Genomic DNA, 17,891 nt, shown 5'->3' with positions numbered 1-17,891 from the left:
GTACAAATGGTTATGTGGAGGGATGCTGTTTTTCTTTCTTGTTACTATTCTAAACAAAGTCAATTAACTGTCAAACAAGTACATTTATCCAAAGTTTTTGACAAATAGGATTTCTTTTTCATCCTTGTTCATTTTAGTCTTGAACAAGTACCCCAAATATTTCATTCTTCTGAGTCATCTTCTCTCCTGACACACAGTAAACTTTCTCTATCCAGCTTGGCCTCCTCTCTGGCAAAGATAACAACTTCTGATTGATAGGACAGATTTTCTCACCAGTTTCCTATAAAATATATAAGTGAAAATAAACACTCAATGCCTGCAATTTTCCTAGCAAAATGCCAGGAAGTTTTCTACATGTTCTTTACTAAAATGATCCTTTCACATACCTGCACATAGTTGTCAAAGTGCTAGCAAGTCCCAGTTTTCCTTAAATTCATACAGTATCAAAGAAACTGAAGTAAAGACCGTGCTTTCCGGGGAGGAATAGTCTTCTTATCAGTTGACTCTTAGGCTCTTTTACATCCTCAGTGCTAGCCTGTCATGCTCCAGTTGTAACAGAATGCATGGATTTCAGATTCCTATTTCATTTAGAAAGGAAGCCACTTAAATAGCACGTAGAGTTACCTAGGAGGGAATAGCATATAGCTCTTGCAGATCAATAAATGGCTTTACTCCTATTTGAGTATAGCTGTGGTAAATGTATCCAGACCTTGGAAAACAGCCAAATAATGGTTTAGCCTTTCTTTTGTGACTCTTTCCTATGGTTGTACCATACTGTATGTGGATTTGAGGCAACCCAAGCCCTCTGTGTGGCAGACCTCTTATTACTGAGTTTTTAATTTCTTTGTAAAAATGTCCATGAATCCAAATGACACAGTTGATTTGCTTCATCAGTACTAAGATCTGACTGTTTCACAGTTATCCAGAGGGATGTTAAAACACACTGCTAGCTTTACTCCCAGGGTTTCTTTGTTGTTGTTGTTTTTCTGGGGTTTCTCTATGTAGCCTTGGCTGTCCTGGAACTCACTTTGTAGACCAGGTGGCCTCAAACTCTGAGATCCAACCTGCCTCTGCCTCCCAAGTGCTGGGATTAAAGGTGTGCACCACCACTACCGGCAGTTCCCAGAGTTTCTGATTCACTTGGTCTGAAGTACATCCTGTCTTTGCACACCCGACAGGCTGGTGTTGTTGGGCCACACTTTAGAATCATTAGTCTTACTACTGTTCTAACGGTACATAAATAAAGCCGTGATTGGGATACCAAACTGTTCTTAGAGGCAAATTTAAATTTTCTCATTTCACAGTGTCCCAGAGTGAGTAGAAAAAGAAGTATTCAATAGGTTATTTTTAGCCTTGTGGAAAGTTTAAAGCATGAATATGTATATTGAAAACTATACTCCATTTGCTTTTTAAATAATTACCTCATTTACTTGGATTGTCATTGATATTTACTTGAAGCAACTTGGAGAGGGAAAACATTACAATCAAATGTCAACATTTGTGTTTCTGGCTTGATGGCAGTGTGATTATTAAATTATCATCCCATGCCTGGGAACACACAGCTAAAAAGAAATGAGAATACACTTTTCCTATAAGTAAATGAAGATGCCCAATGTAAACTGTCTGTAAAGAGTGAAGAATGAAAAATATCCTTCTGATGGCTAGACTACAGGTCCTGAAAGATGAGAGACTGTGGAGCCTTTCATTGTGGTATTAGGCTATTCCTGACATTTATTTGACTGTTCCAAAGACATAAATTGAATATGTGCCATTAGCCTTAGAACAAATAGAGGGAAAGACATTGCTGAAATAATGAACTCGGGTGTGACTTCAGCTTTGACTCCCTGGCCCTTCAATGTATAGGGCCTTAGTGATCCTTATCACACAGAATTAATTTGAACATTTCATGAGACGATATAAAATAGGCTGCCTGGGGTCTGGTATATTAAATGTTTAAAAGTGTTAGTAGTTCCTCTGTCCTCAATGTGGTAAGTGTTCCATGCACAAAATGATAAAGTAACAAAACACCTCGTGATTAAATCAGCTTAAATTGACTTCTCAGAAATGAAATTGGAACCAGATCTTAAAGGACAAATAAGAAGGCTGAGTATGACAGCATGTATCTGTAATTCCATCAGTCCGGAGGCTGGGACAGCAGGATTGTGAGTTCCAGGCCAGCCTGGGTCACTCGCTCTAGCTAACTCTCTCTCTCCCTCCCCTCTCCCTCCCCCTCTCTCCCTCTCTCCCTCTCTCCCTCTCTCCCTCTTCCCCTCTCCCCCTCTCCCCCTCTTCCCCTCTCCCCGTCTTCCCCTCTCCCTCTCCCATGCACACATACACATAAAGAGTAAGAAAGAGAGATTTTTGTCATTTGTCAGCTAGTTAACAACATTGTAGGCAAAGGAGGAGGAAAGCAAAAAGAAACAGGATGTGTAACTAGAAAGGATAATGAATAGTGTACCAGAAGCTAGGGTAGTGAGGAAGGAGAGGTGTCATCAGAAGCTAGGGCAGTGAGGAGGGGGAAGTGTTAGTCTAGGGTACAACAGGTTTTCTATTATGGTGAGTTTTGGTGGTCCATTGTGCTGCAGGATGACAATAGTTAGTACAGTGTGTATTTCAGAATTTCTAAAAGAATATATTTTAAGCCTCATCACAAAGAGATGGATCAAAATGATGCATATGTTAATTTTGTTTAATCTATGTTGTATACATACATTGGTATGTGTGTATGTGTGTGTATACATCACATTGCACTTCATAAATAACTGTCAAATATAAGAAAAAGCAGAATAGCTCAGAGGTTCTTCACCTACAACCCGTGTAAGATCAAATAGAGACTGTATAAAGATCTTCACACTGTACTGTAGTTTGGGTCTGGAATCTATCCCAAAAGTCCCTTGTGTTAAATCTGAGTGACCTGTCCGTGGTTCTCCTAGGAGGTGATGAAACCATTAGGTGGAGACCCTTTGAAGAGAGTGACTGAAGCACATGGCTTTAAAGAGAATATTGGGACTCCAGACTCAGTTTTTCTGTTTCTCATCCCCCCTCCCTCTTTCCTCCCCTCACCCCTTCCTTCCTCCCTTTTCTCATAAGCAGCAGCTTCCTCTGTGTACACCCACCATGATACTGCCTTGGCACCAAGTTACCATGGACTGAAACTGTAAACCATGATAATCTTTTCCTCCTTACAAGTTGATTGTCTCCGAGTACTTTGTCACAGTGACGGAAAGCTAACCAGCCTAGAAGCTAGGAGCCTGTTGACCTTTGCACGAACAGAGCAATGGCACCTCTGAGTAAAACTATTGTACTGTAGCCCAGATGAAGCTATGACACCAAATTGTGCTAGGAATTGAAAAGGAAAGAAAAAACCAGTTTTACTTAAGGTTAAGCAGAAAATCTGATGAAATCTCAGCCCTTGATTACATGTCTTGTTTTTAACTGCTTGCTGAAATGGAAGTACACGTGTACATTTCAGGTGCATATCAAGTCCTACGGGAAAACACTTGTAAAATGAGTCGAGTTACAGTTTCAGTCAGGAACTTTAGCCCCTTCTTTACTGACCATGGAAAGGACAGTTGGCTGACCAGAGCCTGTCCCTCCCAAGGAAACAAATTATGTTTTTTTGTGATAAAACTCAAGCTTTCAAGCCAGGGCAGTGGTGGCCCACACCTTTAATCCCAGCACTTGGGAGGCAGAGGCAGGTGGAGGACAGTCTGGTCTACAGAGTAAGTTCCAGGATAGCCAGGAGTACACTGAGAAACCCTGTCTGGGGGGGAAAAATTTACTCCAAAAAGTTTTTTCAAAAATAAAATGACCTGGGGCTGGCGAGATGGCTCAGCAGTTAAAGCACTGACTGCTCTTCCAGAGGACCCAGGTTCAATTCCCAGCATCCACATGGCAGCTCACAACTGTCTGTAATTCCTGTCCTGGGGGATCCAACACCCTCACACAGACAAACATGCCTGCAAAGCACCAATATATGTAAAATACAAATAAATTATTTTAAAAAAATAATAAAATAATATGACCCATTTTAAGATGGTTTTCAGTAAGAAGTAATCCTGTGCTATCAACTCCAAGGACAATACTACATATGAGGGCGTTGGAAGGAAAGAGAATCAGAGTACCTGGAGGACTGTGAGGGAGAGAATGAGACTGAAGAGGCAGGAGGATGGCACTCACAAAGGAAACCTGTTTCAGAAAAGGTGTATATGACTTCCTCAAATAAGGCTGCAGGGATGCCCTTCAATTCTGGTTACTTAAGTGTAATTTGGAAAAGAGGTCAACTCCTATTGTTATATGTTGCACCAGATGCTTTGGTGATATCGATTTTGTCCATATGGCATCTCTGTAAGATAGTCATCATTTTTCCTGTTGAACACAAATGAAAACCTTAGCTCAAAAGAAGTTAAATGAAGTCAGGGGTAAAGTCAGAATTCAGATCTTTGTCAATTCCAGTGTTTGCATTTCCCCACCATGTTATTCCCTACATTATGAATGCAAAGAGTTCAGAAAAAGTAGGCAGACAGCGCCGTAACAGGAGCAGTGCAAAAATTCCCAACTAGTCACAATCCAAACTAATCATCATGCTAATTTCTCTTGATCCAAACCAGCTTGAGAGAAAAGATGTAGAAGGATATAATGTTGAACCAAGATCCCATTACTGTTATAGCACCACTGACAGAGAAAATTTGATCTTTGAATGCAAAGCTCTTAAAAACTGAGAAGCACAAGGCTGTTGTATGTATAGGCTATATCTAGTAACATGCCAGAAATGAAAACCAAGACAATTGAAACATAAATGATCCAGCCATTTTAAAAAGAATTTTAGCTTTATATTTTGATATTTAATATATTTTTACAACATATGTTGATCACACCCATCCTCACTCCCTTCCACTCTCCTGACACTCTCCCAACACTTCCTCTCTCTCTTTTACTTGCTTTTGTAAGTATTGTAGAAGCTTTTGTTTTGTTTTAAAGGTAGGCATGGTGGCCCACACCTATAATCCAAGCCCTTGGGATGCTGATGGAGGAGGATTGTACAGTAAATTCAAATGACCCTGAGCTATATTGTAACAAGACCTGGTGTCAAGAAATGAAGGATACCAGCATTTTGCATTGTAGCCCGGACTAGCCTTGAACTCTTGATCCACCTTTCTCAGGCTTTGAAGTGCTGAGATCATCCAATGTATCAGTAGGCCTGGCTTGAAGGCTCTGGATAGATTAAAACAGGGCTTCCAGGGTAGCTGGACAGGACCTGAGGGTGTGACCTGTGGGTTTTCTGCGTTAGAAATAGTCTCCTATATGAAGTTGTAACTTCACAGGCAAGGGCAGCACCTTGCTGTGTTTCAGTATCTGGATATGCAGGAAGCCTCATGTGTGGGTGTTTTGTCACTGTCAGAGCTTCTAACCATTGACCAACAGCAAGATCAGGAAGTGACTGTACTGTGTAACTACATTAAAAGCTTTAAAATTTTTTCACTTAATCTGTGCAGACGTGCTGCTTAATTAAATAATATGGAGAAAATCAATCTCATCTAGTTTACAGGTGGGAAGGGGGCATGCGTTAACAACTTTTGAGATAACTTCAGTCATTTGCTGGCACTGTGTCAGAATGCCAAATGGCATTTCTTAAATGTTAGTTGTAGTGTGGGGCCTGCCAAAGAACTTTCTGTTCTCAGTTATATCAAAATCCATTTGCATAATTTTATAATGTTACATGGCAGTTATTTGGAAATATCTTTCCTCCTTTTTTTTTTTTTTTTTTTTTCCGAGACAGGGTTTCTCTGTGTAGTTTTGGTGCCTGTCCTGGATCTCGCTCTGTAAACTGGGCTGGCCTTGAACTCACAGAGATCGGCCTGGCTCTGTCTCCTGAGTGCTGGGATTAAAGGCCCGCACCACCACCGCCCAGCATTGGGAATATCTTTCAAATGTAGATGCATTCTACTACAGGATATTAACAAACCAACAAACAATAGACCTCTTGTTAGTGCCACCACCAATCTCACCTAACATATGCTTTAAGGATTAGGAAGCTGTCTAGGTCAATGTTGTATAGAGGTGTCTGAAAGCTTAAGGAGTTTTTTGTTTGGTTGGTTAGTTTTTTGTTTTTTCATGACAGGGTTTCTCTGTGTAGCTCTGGCTGTCCTAGAACTCACTCAGTAGTCCAGGCTGGCCTTGAACTTACAGAGATCCGCCTACCTCTGCCCAGTACTGAGATTAAACGTGTGTGCCACCACTGCTTGGCTTTGATAGGGAAAATTTTAACCATATACAAAAGTAAATACGTGCACACATCTACTTACCAGTGTAGTCACATTTTCCATTTTCTAGATATAGTGTGTGCAGTTTATAATCCCCCACACTCAGAATGCTGAGTCAGGAGGATGATAGAATCATGAGTTCCAAGCTAGCTGGGGCTATACAGTGAGACTTTTTTTTTTTTTAAGCAATCAATTTAGGGGTTGGACATGGCTCAGTGGCTCAGAGCACTGGCAGCTCTTTGAGAGGACCCAGGTTCAATTCCCAACACCTAACATGGCAGCCTGCAACCAACCATAACTTCAATTCCAGAGGGGATCTGGCCCCCTCTTCTGGTCCCTGTGGATACCAGGCATGTATGCAGTAGACAGACATGTAGACAAAACACCCACACACATAAAGAAAAAAAAGTTTAACTGAAAAATCAATTTATGTGTCATGTCTCTTTCATACCTCATATTTTCCCCTACCCCATTATTTTGAAGCAAATTCCAAGTGTCACTTCATTTATTTCAGTGTATAGCTCAAAATCTTAACCATGTACCAAAAGATATTCTTTAAGTCTTACTGATAAATATCATTCCGTATCAAATTTTAAAATACCATATACGTGCTGATGACTCTTAAATTTCTATCTCCACCCAGCACATTTTCCTCATGACTTACATTGCAGGTCTTCACTTGAAAAGTCTGTTTCAAACATATTCAAATAAACATATCTAAGACAAAACCTGTGATTGTTTTCCCTACAGATGTGTTCTGTCCCAAGTTTTCCCTTCTTGTAATGGCCCACTGTCTATCCATTTGCTCATGCCAGAAAACTGAATCATCTTTGATTCTTTTCTTGTCTTTTCCTCTAAGGTTTAAAAATATTAAGTCCTGTTGACTAAACTTCCAAAATACACACTACATCTACCTCTCATTTCTGCATCGACCTGTCTGCATTGCAGCATATTTCACCTCATTCACTGAAGTATTTTTGCTAATTCTCCCTGCCCAGTGTCTTACCCTCTGTCTCTCTAGACAGTACAGTACTGCTAAAGACCATTGTTCATCCATAGTAAAGGAGTCTCTGCATAAGACCCCTGCCTGCCAGCCTAGTCTGCCTCCTATTTCTCACCTCCTTGTTCACCTCCTCAGAATTTTAGCTGTTTCTCAAACGTTATGAACATGACCCTTTGGTAGGCCCCTTCATCAGAGGCTGATCTACCCTGTAGGTTGTATAACATGACTGAGTTTATGTAAGGGGCGCAGAAGGGACAAAGGGGGACAAAGAGGTTCTCTCTTAGGACACAGCTGACAAAGTCTGGAGACATTTTTTGCTTATCACAGCCAAGAAGGGAGGAAATCCCAGAGTGACCCTACTGTGTGCGTAGCTCTCCACAACAGAAAGAATTATCTTGCTCAGAAACTGTCAGTAGTGCCACTTTTGAGAAACACAGCTTAGGAAAGATGGATGATAAATACTATGTAAGCTTTGGTTACTATTATTACAATTGTTGCTATTATGAGAATAAGCTTGCCTCATAGTGCCATTGTTAGATGTTTAAGCACTGTGCCTAGCACTCAGTAAATGTGGAGGTGATTATTATTAGGAGGACAAATATCTGTAAACATTCTATGCAAGAACAGCTTCTACTTGAAGAAATACTTTTGCAATGTAAATAATTATTCTTTTGGCTTGTTTAGGGTTTCTCAAAATAGAACACATCTGTAATCATTATTACTTCATATTTCTTTTTTTAATTTATCCATTATTTTTATTAGTTTTTTAAATTAACGTAGTAATGGATTTCATTATGATGTTTTCATACAGTTTGCTCTTGTGGGTCGTCATCCCCAACTCTCCTTCCTCACCCCACGCTCTCCAGTTGGTCCCCCTCCTCCCCACAGTGGTCTTTCTCCTACATTTTTGTCACACATCTTCTGTTGCCCTCTTTTCTTCTCCCCTCTTAACATCTCTTGTCACACCCCCATGGCCCTGTTTCTTGTTTCATGAACTACACCTCACCTTCTATTTCAATTAAAGCAATTTTCCTTTCAAAGCACTCTTACAATCAGGCATTTACTGGATCTGAACAATTGCTTCCCCACTTCCCTTATGGTGGAAGGAACATGGGCATCAGAAGTACACAGCATCACTTCACGTCCCACACTGGCACCCCTGTACTTGGGTAATCTCAGACCATTTGCTTCTTTCAGCCTCAGTTTCCTCCTCTGTGAAATGAGAGGAATTGCTACTATGTCTCGACACTTTGGTGAGTTATATGGAAAGTGCATGGCATAGGCAGCACTGAGTAGAAGTCTGTTCCAAGGGGTCATAGGTCTCAGTCAACACTCATTCCTTAATTGCATCTGTTATGTGTACAAACTCCTCTCCCTGCTCTGACTCTTGGAACAGAGGAAGATAAGAGGGAGGGGGGAAGCCTTTCCTGTGCTTCTGCACATGTGGAAACAGTCCAGGACCCCATATCCTCCCTAGGCTAGTGACCTTGGTGAGAGCTGGTCATTCTCTTCTAAGATCTTGTCTTTTCTGGAAATGTATATCTCTCTCTTACCCCATTCTTCAAAAGCAAACCAAGGCTGAAATGGGGATGCTGAGTGATTTCTGTAGTCATTGACAATGGCAACCTAATTTATCTGCTGTTAATTTGCACAGATGCGATTCTGACTTTGTATTTCATGGGATTTTAAAACTGTAACTTTTCTTAGTTTTATGAAGGTGACAGTGATTTACAATGGCCTGTGTTCTTACCTGCTTTGCTGGCATGCAATCCCTTGCCTTGAAAACACTTTAAATGGCCATCACATCTGTTTTTATTTTTTTATTTTTTAAAATGGACCCTGTGTAGGGTCAAAAACTGAGAGCCTATTTCAAGACCTTGCACCTAGTTGCCGTATCCCATGTGCACTTGGTTCGCACGCAGGAACTCCTTGTGCTTGACCACACTGTTAGACAGTAGCAAGACCTCATCCTATCTCAGTTAAAGGTTAATCTCAGTTCAGGATAAGAAGTTTGACAGTTTCAAAGGCTATGGAGGCTTAGTGCAAAATTGGACCTACTAGATAGTGATCAACAGATATGTTTTCCTACCTGAGAATGCCAGTAATTGGGAAATGTGGCAAAATCAAGTTGATGACTTGGAAACCAAGGTAGGATTAAGAAATGTCACCATAGTGGGGGGTCCTACAGGTGGAGATACGCAAAGAAATAGTAGTATTTCCCCCTCTTTCCTACTAACAGATTTTAATGGTGTGGGCCATGCTGGCTGATCTTGACGGTTGATGCTGATCCTGCTTCTGCAAAGACCATTGTCCCTCGAAACCTTAGAAGTAAACAGCTCAGGAGACCAGAAACAGAACCATGAAACATTCCTTCTGATGTTCAGATTTTAAGAATAAGAGTCTTTAACACTGCATTAATTTATTGGTGGTTTTGAGCACATAGAGACAGGTATAGCTGCTAAAGAAAGCTGGTCACCCACAGTCCACGATAGCCAGTGAAATGTAAAATACTGCTTGCCCCAAGAGACAGATGGTCTCTGTAGAATTCTGATTTAATTTACTGCCCCTTCTGAAGCTGAACAAAGGTGGTTGAATTTGAAACTTAAAGGTGAACTAAAATTATAGAAATATTTAGATGCAGAAAAGCCTTTAATCTGTTCTGATGGGAAATTTGGTTTGCCTTTTAAAAGGTACATTCAGACATTTAACAAGATTTTTTTACAAAAATACGTCTTGAGCAAATTTGCCAGGAAAAAAGATTATTTCATTTGATGCTGTAATGATTAATCCTACCACCTGGGTAAAGCAAGCAAGCTTTCACATGGAAGATTGTTTCTATATCTTTGAATTATGTATGAATATTGCAGACTGATGAGATTTAACCATCAAGGGATTTATTTAAATAACAGACAAATCTGTAGCAACGTGTCTGTTTCTTTTGATCACCTTACATTCATCCTGCAAATTCAGAAGGACAGTCTTTGTAGCAAATATGACACTTTTTAAGTATTGGGTCAAACATATTAAATTGCTATGAAAAACTAGGCATTTTATGAAAAGTTGGCTTAAAGATTTTAAGCACAGTCACCCCTCAGGTTCTGCTAGGGTTTGGTTTCAAGATTTCCTTGAATAACAAAACAAAATCCTTGGATGCCTAAGTCTCTCTGTAAAAACGATATAGAGTTTACTCTATATATAACCTCTTGGAGACATTTTTGTCTTGTTTTTCTTGAGACAGAATCTGGCCATGTAAGCCTAGGTGGACCTTACACTCACTATGTAACTCACTCTGGCCTTGAACTCTCCATTCAAGTCCTCCTGCTTCAGCTTCCTGAGTGCTGGTCTTAACAGAAGTATCCCACCATGTTCTTTATAGACTTTAAATGATTTCTAGATCACTAATCATAACCTAGTCCAATGTAAATGTTGTATGACTAGTAATTTTCTGTTTTGTTTGGGGAATAATGAGAAGAAAGTAAAAGGTATATGTTTGGTATTTTATCCAGTTTTTTTTTCCCTGAATGTTTTCTATCTGAGGATATAGGACCCAAGAGCCACTGTGCAGTCAGATGTGTATCATCTTCCATCATGAAAATAGAATGATCACTGATGGTGACAAAAAGGCTAAGTCAGTTTGTCAGAACCTGAAGATTAAGGACTTAGATATCATTACCATAGTTAGTACAGACTTTCCACTTTCTGTTACAGGACTAGAAACTCTTTCAAAGGAATTTAAATAGCAGAAATACAAAAGGCTCCAAATTCTTCATGGGCTATTCATTACTTAAACATAGTTTTGTTTTATAAAAATGAATATGAAATTTACTTACCTTGAAAAAATACCTCGTTGGTCAGTATTTCACTGTTTTAACACTTGTTAGCATATAGTAAGATTCTCAAATTATATTCCTTATGATTTTCATCTTGTAGAATTTTTCTTGAATGTAGAATCATTTCTTGAATGAAATGGGGAAGTTTCATCATCTCTGTTATCGCCTTCCTCATGCGCCATTTGTTCAGAAGATCAGTGACAGGAAAACCTACATCGGCTTCTAATTTCCACACGTTTCCCATCACCTCAAACATCTCCCAGTGAAATGTTGGTGATGTGTTTGGCAGGAGATAAAGCCTGTTAGAGAGTATCACTTTAGAATTTGAGATGATTTTCTGATTATTTGGGTCATTTATTTTCTTAAGAAATTATCTAAATTCCTTTATAGAATTAATGTGCCCACTCAGAGACCAGGAGGAGGGCTTTCTCTCTCCTTTACTGGCTGGTTTGTTTCTATCTTGTTCATACTTAGGGTAAGTTGCCTTTGCCTCCTACTGGTTTTTTATTTTGTTTTGTTTTGTTTTTCCAGACAGGGTTTCTCTGTGTAGTTTTAGTGCCTGTCCTGGATCTCACTCTGTAGACCAGGCTGGCCTCGAATTCAGAGATCCACCTGGCTCTGCCTCCTGAGTGCTGGGATTAAAGGCGTGTGCCACTGCCACCCAGCCAACTCTTTTTCATTTTTTAGTCTTCATGTCACTACCTACACTTCAACTCTTAGAACCTCCTCTTTTTCCTGCCTTTTACTATTTTAATAATACAAAGAGCTGTTCTTCTGTCAAGCATTAAGGCATGACATATCATTGATGCATTTTTAAAGTTCTTATTCCTTTTAAGACTGTCACCATGAATGCAGATTAAATATTTCTGCATCCATTTGCAAATTTATAACACTCTTGCATAGATTTTTATAGTTAATAATTGTTTTAACTGGAAGCCTAGTATACCAGTGCATTCATTTTAAAAGTGTCTGTGAAACTGACCTGGAATGTTGGTTGGGCTACCCTGGTCCTCAAAGGGTTAATAAATCTGGCTTTCACTTGCTTAGCTCCCCAAAGGTAATTTGGCACTTTTCCAAGACCAAACCCCTATAGTAAAGGTCAAGGTGCAGTGGGTGTTACTAAAGTGCAGGATTCAAGTGTCTTGGCATAGCTTGTACAGCTTGGAACTCTTCAGAGCTCAGTGGCCTCTGCTCTGTTGGTTTCAGAGCATGGCCAACAGACTTGAAGAGACCCTGTGACAATGTCCTTCAATGGGGAGTTGTGTGAGTGAGTACAGTGGGTGAGTCTTTGATATTTCTTGCTTTTTAGCATCCATGTTTTGTTTGTCAACACTTTTAAAGTTCTGTATTATGTATATGGAGCAGACCTAGGGATTCCAGCAGTTAACAGCATCTGCTCTTCTAGTAGTTTTCACAGTAGCTGATCCCCAGAACCAGTGCAGAAAAGCAGGCACAGCAAGCACACAGCTGTAACCAGAGCACTGGTTGGAGCACATCTGGCCTAAATGGGGAAGTCCAAGCTCAAAAAAATATGGTGGAGAGTAATAGAAAAAGACAACTGACATCAACCCCTGGCCTCCATAGACACCTGCACAAGCGAGTGCATGCACACGTACGTGTGCAATATATAAATAAACTAACTTTAAGAAAAGAAAATGGACCAAGAGCAAGTTTAGAGCTGGCATCAGCCTGTTTGGCATTGAATCCAGGACCCAGAGAGTACTAGACAATCACTCTCCCACAAGCTATCCTCACCCCTTTTAAATTTTATTCTGTGATAGTCTTGCTCAGTTGCTCGGGGTAGCCTTGTGGTCACACTGGAGCTGAGGCAGGCCTTGAATTGGAATGCTTTTGTTTTAGCCTCAGAAATAGCTGAGATTATAGACCCGTACCACCAAATGCAGAGGAGGCCAGCAAGTCCTAAGGCTTTCCTCTGCCTCCCCGGTGCTGGGGTTATAGGCACATGCCACCTGTGTCCCAACTTCTTACGAGTTCTGGGGATCTGAATGCATGTCCTTTCCTTGCACGGAAAGTAATTTACCAACTGAGGAGTCTCCCCAGCCCTCAAGCTTCTGTAAGAGATTTTTATTTGCATGCCATTAGAACATACATCAACTGCAGACAAGGGCGTAATCTTGAAGGAGTACCTTCTTACCGATCCTTTATTATAAAAATTATGCATGTGTCTAGACAGAAATATAAGCCTTGAAATCTGCTGGCTACACAACTTCAGAAAGACTCTTTCCAAACCAGCAGAACCAGGGGTCTCTCTTTATATCAGCAGTGTGCAGTGAACTGGAAGTTCCATTATGGGCTCTAGCTCCTGGGGATAGGAGAGCTAGGAACAAATTTCTCTAGCAGCAGTCAACAGGGCAGTCTGTAAAAATGCTCCCTCTTCTCAATGGGCTGCCTTAGTCATCAACGCAGAAACAGGCCATCCGCACAAAGCTGGTTTCTCATGACATGGACATCATAAGGAGACAGTAACAAGGGAGTTCGGCTTCCATGCCTGAGTGAAGACAAAGTGAAGTGACACTTCCCAGACACTCTCTCGGGCCCTGCCTCACATCAAGACTGGACATTATTGAGTAGTTATGCACATACTTAAAGAGGAAGGAAATAGGCTTTGCTAGGTGAAAGTTAATAGAAACTACTTCTAATTTCAGAGCTAGTGGTTCCCTAGAAGGACAATCAGTATGGCCAATCAGTGAGTTTTGGGTTCAGTGAGAGACCCTGTCTCAAAAAGTAAGAGAAGTAATTGAGGACCCTCGGTGTCATCCTCTTTCCTGTACACATACATACACCCATAAAAAAAATGTTTCTAATCCTTGTTTCTCTTTGCCCATAAAGAAGTCAGGAAGAGCCGGGCGGTGGTGGCGCACGCCTTTAATCCCAGCACTCGGGAGGCAGAGCCAGGCGGATCTCTGTGAGTTCGAGGCCAGCCTGGGCTACCAAGTGAGTTCCAGGAGAGGCGCAAAGCTACACAGAGAAACCGTGTCTCGAAAAACCAAAAAAAAAAAAAAAAAAAAAAAAAGTCAGGAAGAGTATGCTGAGGATATAATAGTCTCAGAACACTTCTCAGACCCTGAAACCTTCAAAGACATCTGATTTAAGTATATTTCATTGGCTAGCAACATGAGATTTGCTGACTCAGCCGTCTTATGCTCCAGCAGTTAGTGACCATTTGATCCCCTTGTACTTCATGGCCACAGAACTGATAGAGTTTAGGTAGGGAGTGGGGAGAGGGAAGAGTAGCCAAGAGTAAATGAGCTGGCAGTGGTTGAAAAGAAAAAGACAGTCTTTAACTGATTCGTGACCAGCAGGATGCTCCAGATTCATTTTCCAGAATGAGATTAGCCAAAGAGTTAAGCTTTCTTTTCCATTTGACTTCCCTCCTGCACCCATGTAGATGACAACTGATGCTTCTGTCTGCCTGCCATTAACCTACCAAAACAGTTACATAGTACAATTTCTATTTATAATATAGTCACAATTTTATTCCTGATTCTTTCTAAATACCTCAATAAATATTTTAACATGTAGCAAATACTATGTGGTAAGTAAAGTAAATAATTGTGGTATTTACTATAGTAGTAGAGTACTATAAGTAATGCAATAAATATAGTAAATACGCCAGCTGATTTACTAAATTCTTGAGAGTTTTTCTCTTTTACCAGTTAAGTATTCTTCTTACTATTGTTACCTCTTCTCTTTAAAAAAATGTAGATGTAGTATTTAGACATTCATGTATGAAAGTCTCAGACTTTAATTGTTCTATTCCTTGTCTGTTCATTCTCAAGCTCCATTTGAGCCTACTCTACCTCCACCAGTATATGAATTGGGGTTGAACATGAAAATTCTTGGTCTCTGCTCAGCAAACTGATGACCCACTGTTATGGTTATAGGGCTATTTTTTCACATCAGTGGGAAATATGTCTTTCATAAATCACATTTTTAATATTTATTCATTTATTATTTCTAGTTAGCTCTGGTTATCCTGGAACTTGCTATATAGACCAGGAACTCTGGCCTGGAACTCACAGAGATCCACCTGACTCTGTCTCCCAAGTGATGGAATTAAAGGCATGCACCACCATCCCCTGCCCTATAAAGCTAAATTTTAACAGAACTTTTGAATTCTAATTTGATGAACTGTCTGATTTGTTTCAGTCGCGTGACTCATGAAGTGGCAGAGGAATTTTCTCCTCAGGATCCAAAGACTCTTGTTGTGAAGCAAGATGGCACTTCAGTCACACCAGCATTGCCCCCACCTGACCTGGAAAGGGAAGAAGAAAAAGATGATACTTCGGATCCTGTAGACCTAAACTCCTGCAGTGCGACATATAGCAACTTAGGTAAGTACAAACGTTACATAAATGGTATTTAAACCTTGCCTTTTTATGTCTGGCTAAATATTATATTTCCCTGGAGGATCAAAAGTTGTACCTTTGGAGTTATAAATTTGCAATTACTTCAGAAAATTATATTCGAGGTTTTACTAGACTTATTTTAAATGCCTGCTACCGTGAGCCATGTGCTGATGTGGCCCCCGTCTTGAAGGATTCAACCTGAAGAGAAAGAAAGGAGTCTGAATTCTGTATAATGTGATAAATATAATTGTGGGAACACACATGGAATATTTTTGATGTTACACTAAGAAGGGTGTCAAAAGAAGCCTTCCTAGAAATCATTCCTGAGCTGATTTCACTTGTTGTCAGAGTGAAGAAAGGATGTTCCAAACAGGCACTAAGTGAACAAAACCATGGAAATACAGAATAGCCTGGTGCCACAGCCATTTAAGGTTGCTGCAGTGTGGAGCATTAGATAAGATGGATTTCAGGGTAAAATCTCAGACCTTTTGTTATGTGTGATAATGACCCATCAAAGGGCTTCAAGAAGACAGATGACATTTATGACTTACAATGGGCACACCTAGGCTATGGTGTTTGGTAACAGGTACTATTGCTGCAGGATTACATACGAGGATGAGAAGAGCGAGCCTCAGTTAAGACAGGGAGAGGGAACAGTGAGCAAATCAGAGTCGCATTTTAGGACAAAATATACGCAAGGTAGGATAATGTGAAGAGCAGGATTTCTGGCTTGGATCAAGCAGACTGCAAGTAGGAGTCCTGTCGTTGGAGGTGTGTGGGCAGAGGCTGGCAGGCTGGCACAGACCTGCCTACTGTAGTGGAGAATGTGCAAAGAGGGTTAAGCAGAATTGCTTCCGCATTGTTGCAGAACGTCCTCTGTTCTCTTTCTTCACTGTCTTTCTGGAAGTCCCAGTGACCTCTGAATTATCTCCCTCCCTTGAGTTCCTTTCCTTCTGAAAAGGAAAACCTGGAGCGGAGTAAGTTTTAGGGGTTTGTTTTTGTTTCCACGCTTATCTCCTGTGGGGAGGAAGAGATGAGCAGCATGGACTACCCGCAGTATAGTGTGCCAGCAAGACTAATGAACCACTGACCCCTGCTTGGAAACCACGGAGAATGTGTCTGAAGGACCTAGTTTCTCATCTCTCTTTGTCTTTTTCCTCCATTGTGTTTTTGTAAGGAAAAATGATACCAAAATCAGCTAGTATACTTGAAAATAATAGTTTCTTAATTAACAAATCCAAAAGGTTGAAGCAATACCATAGGAGAAATGTTCTAATCTCCTGTTGGGAGATTCAGTCAGAACAACCCTCAAGTAGCTGAAAGTATATTCTACAAAGAAAAGACTTCTAACTTCAGTTCCAGTAGATTTTATAGTTGAATGGTTTATTGGACTTTTCTCATTCTTTTATATTTTAGAAGTACATATTAAGATGAAGTTTTTACTTACTTTGCAGCCTAAAATATCATATCAGGAATTACATATTGTAGATATTTTTGCTATGCCAAAATTTTTTACATGACAGCCTCAGTAAAATGTATCACAATCTTTAGGAATCGATGCCATATGGATTCTCTTCTTAAAGTTTTCCATTAGCAACTGGATGTGGCAGCTTACACCTATAACCCCAGCACTTGGGAGCCTCAAGGAGGAGAACTGTGACTTTGAAACTAACCTAGGCTTCATAATAAGACTATCTCAAAAAAAAAAAAAAAAAAAAGAAAGAAAGAAAGAAAAAGTGAGGCCTGGTGGCACATGCCGTAATCCCAGCACTTGGGGAGTGGAGGTAGAAAGCTCAGGACTTCAGTGCCATCCTCAGCTACAAAGTAGGTAAGTATGAGGCCAGCCTGGACTACAGGAGACCTTACCTTAAAAAAAAAAAAGGTCTTTTTTTTTTTAAGATTTTATTTAATTTTATTTCATATGCATTGATGTTTATTCTGCATTCATGCCTGTGTGAGGGTATCAGATCCCCTGGAACTGTAGTTACAGATAGTTGTAAACTACCATGTGGGTGCTGAGAATTGAACCCAAGTCTTCTAGAGCAGCTGGTTCTCTTAACTGCTGAGCCACCATCTCTCCAGCCCCTCTTTTTTTTAAACGTGCCAACTCTAAGTTGTATTCTTTTATCTCATTGTTAGATGAGGAAAGGAAAGCAAGGAGGTTGGACAAGTTACAGCCCAGAGAGCCTTAGGCACTCATGACTCCAATACCTGCAATCATTAAATTCTTGAAAAGCACTGGAGGGCTGGGACTTCCTGTTTTGTTTTGTTTCCTTCCCCACCCCCACCCCCCAGACAGGGTTTCTCTGTGTAACAGTCCTGGCTGTCCTGGAATTTGCTCTGTAGACCAGCCTGGCCTCAAATTCACGGAGATCTGCATGCCTCTGCCTCCTGAGTGTTGGAATTAAAGGTGTGTGGCCCCACC

At 40.4% G+C, this 17,891-nt stretch overlaps 1 protein-coding gene across 2 annotated transcripts in view; it reads left to right on the top strand.

Annotated features, from left to right (window-relative positions):
* The window catches only part of Peak1 (pseudopodium enriched atypical kinase 1), a 227,302-nt gene that overhangs the window by 170,908 nt on the left and 38,503 nt on the right, over positions 1-17,891 (top strand). For both annotated transcript variants that reach the window (XM_059267930.1, XM_059267931.1), the window contains one exon: positions 15,267-15,451. In XM_059267930.1, the coding sequence (XP_059123913.1) occupies positions 15,267-15,451 (185 nt within the window). The remainder of the gene's footprint in view (positions 1-15,266; positions 15,452-17,891) is intronic.

The sequence above is a fragment of the Peromyscus eremicus genome, chromosome 7 (assembly GCF_949786415.1).
Source record: "Peromyscus eremicus chromosome 7, PerEre_H2_v1, whole genome shotgun sequence".
In the NCBI taxonomy this organism is placed as follows: Eukaryota; Metazoa; Chordata; class Mammalia; order Rodentia; family Cricetidae; genus Peromyscus; species Peromyscus eremicus.
The sequence above is the reverse complement of the archived record's forward strand: the minus strand, read 5'-3'. Positions and strand labels throughout refer to the sequence as shown.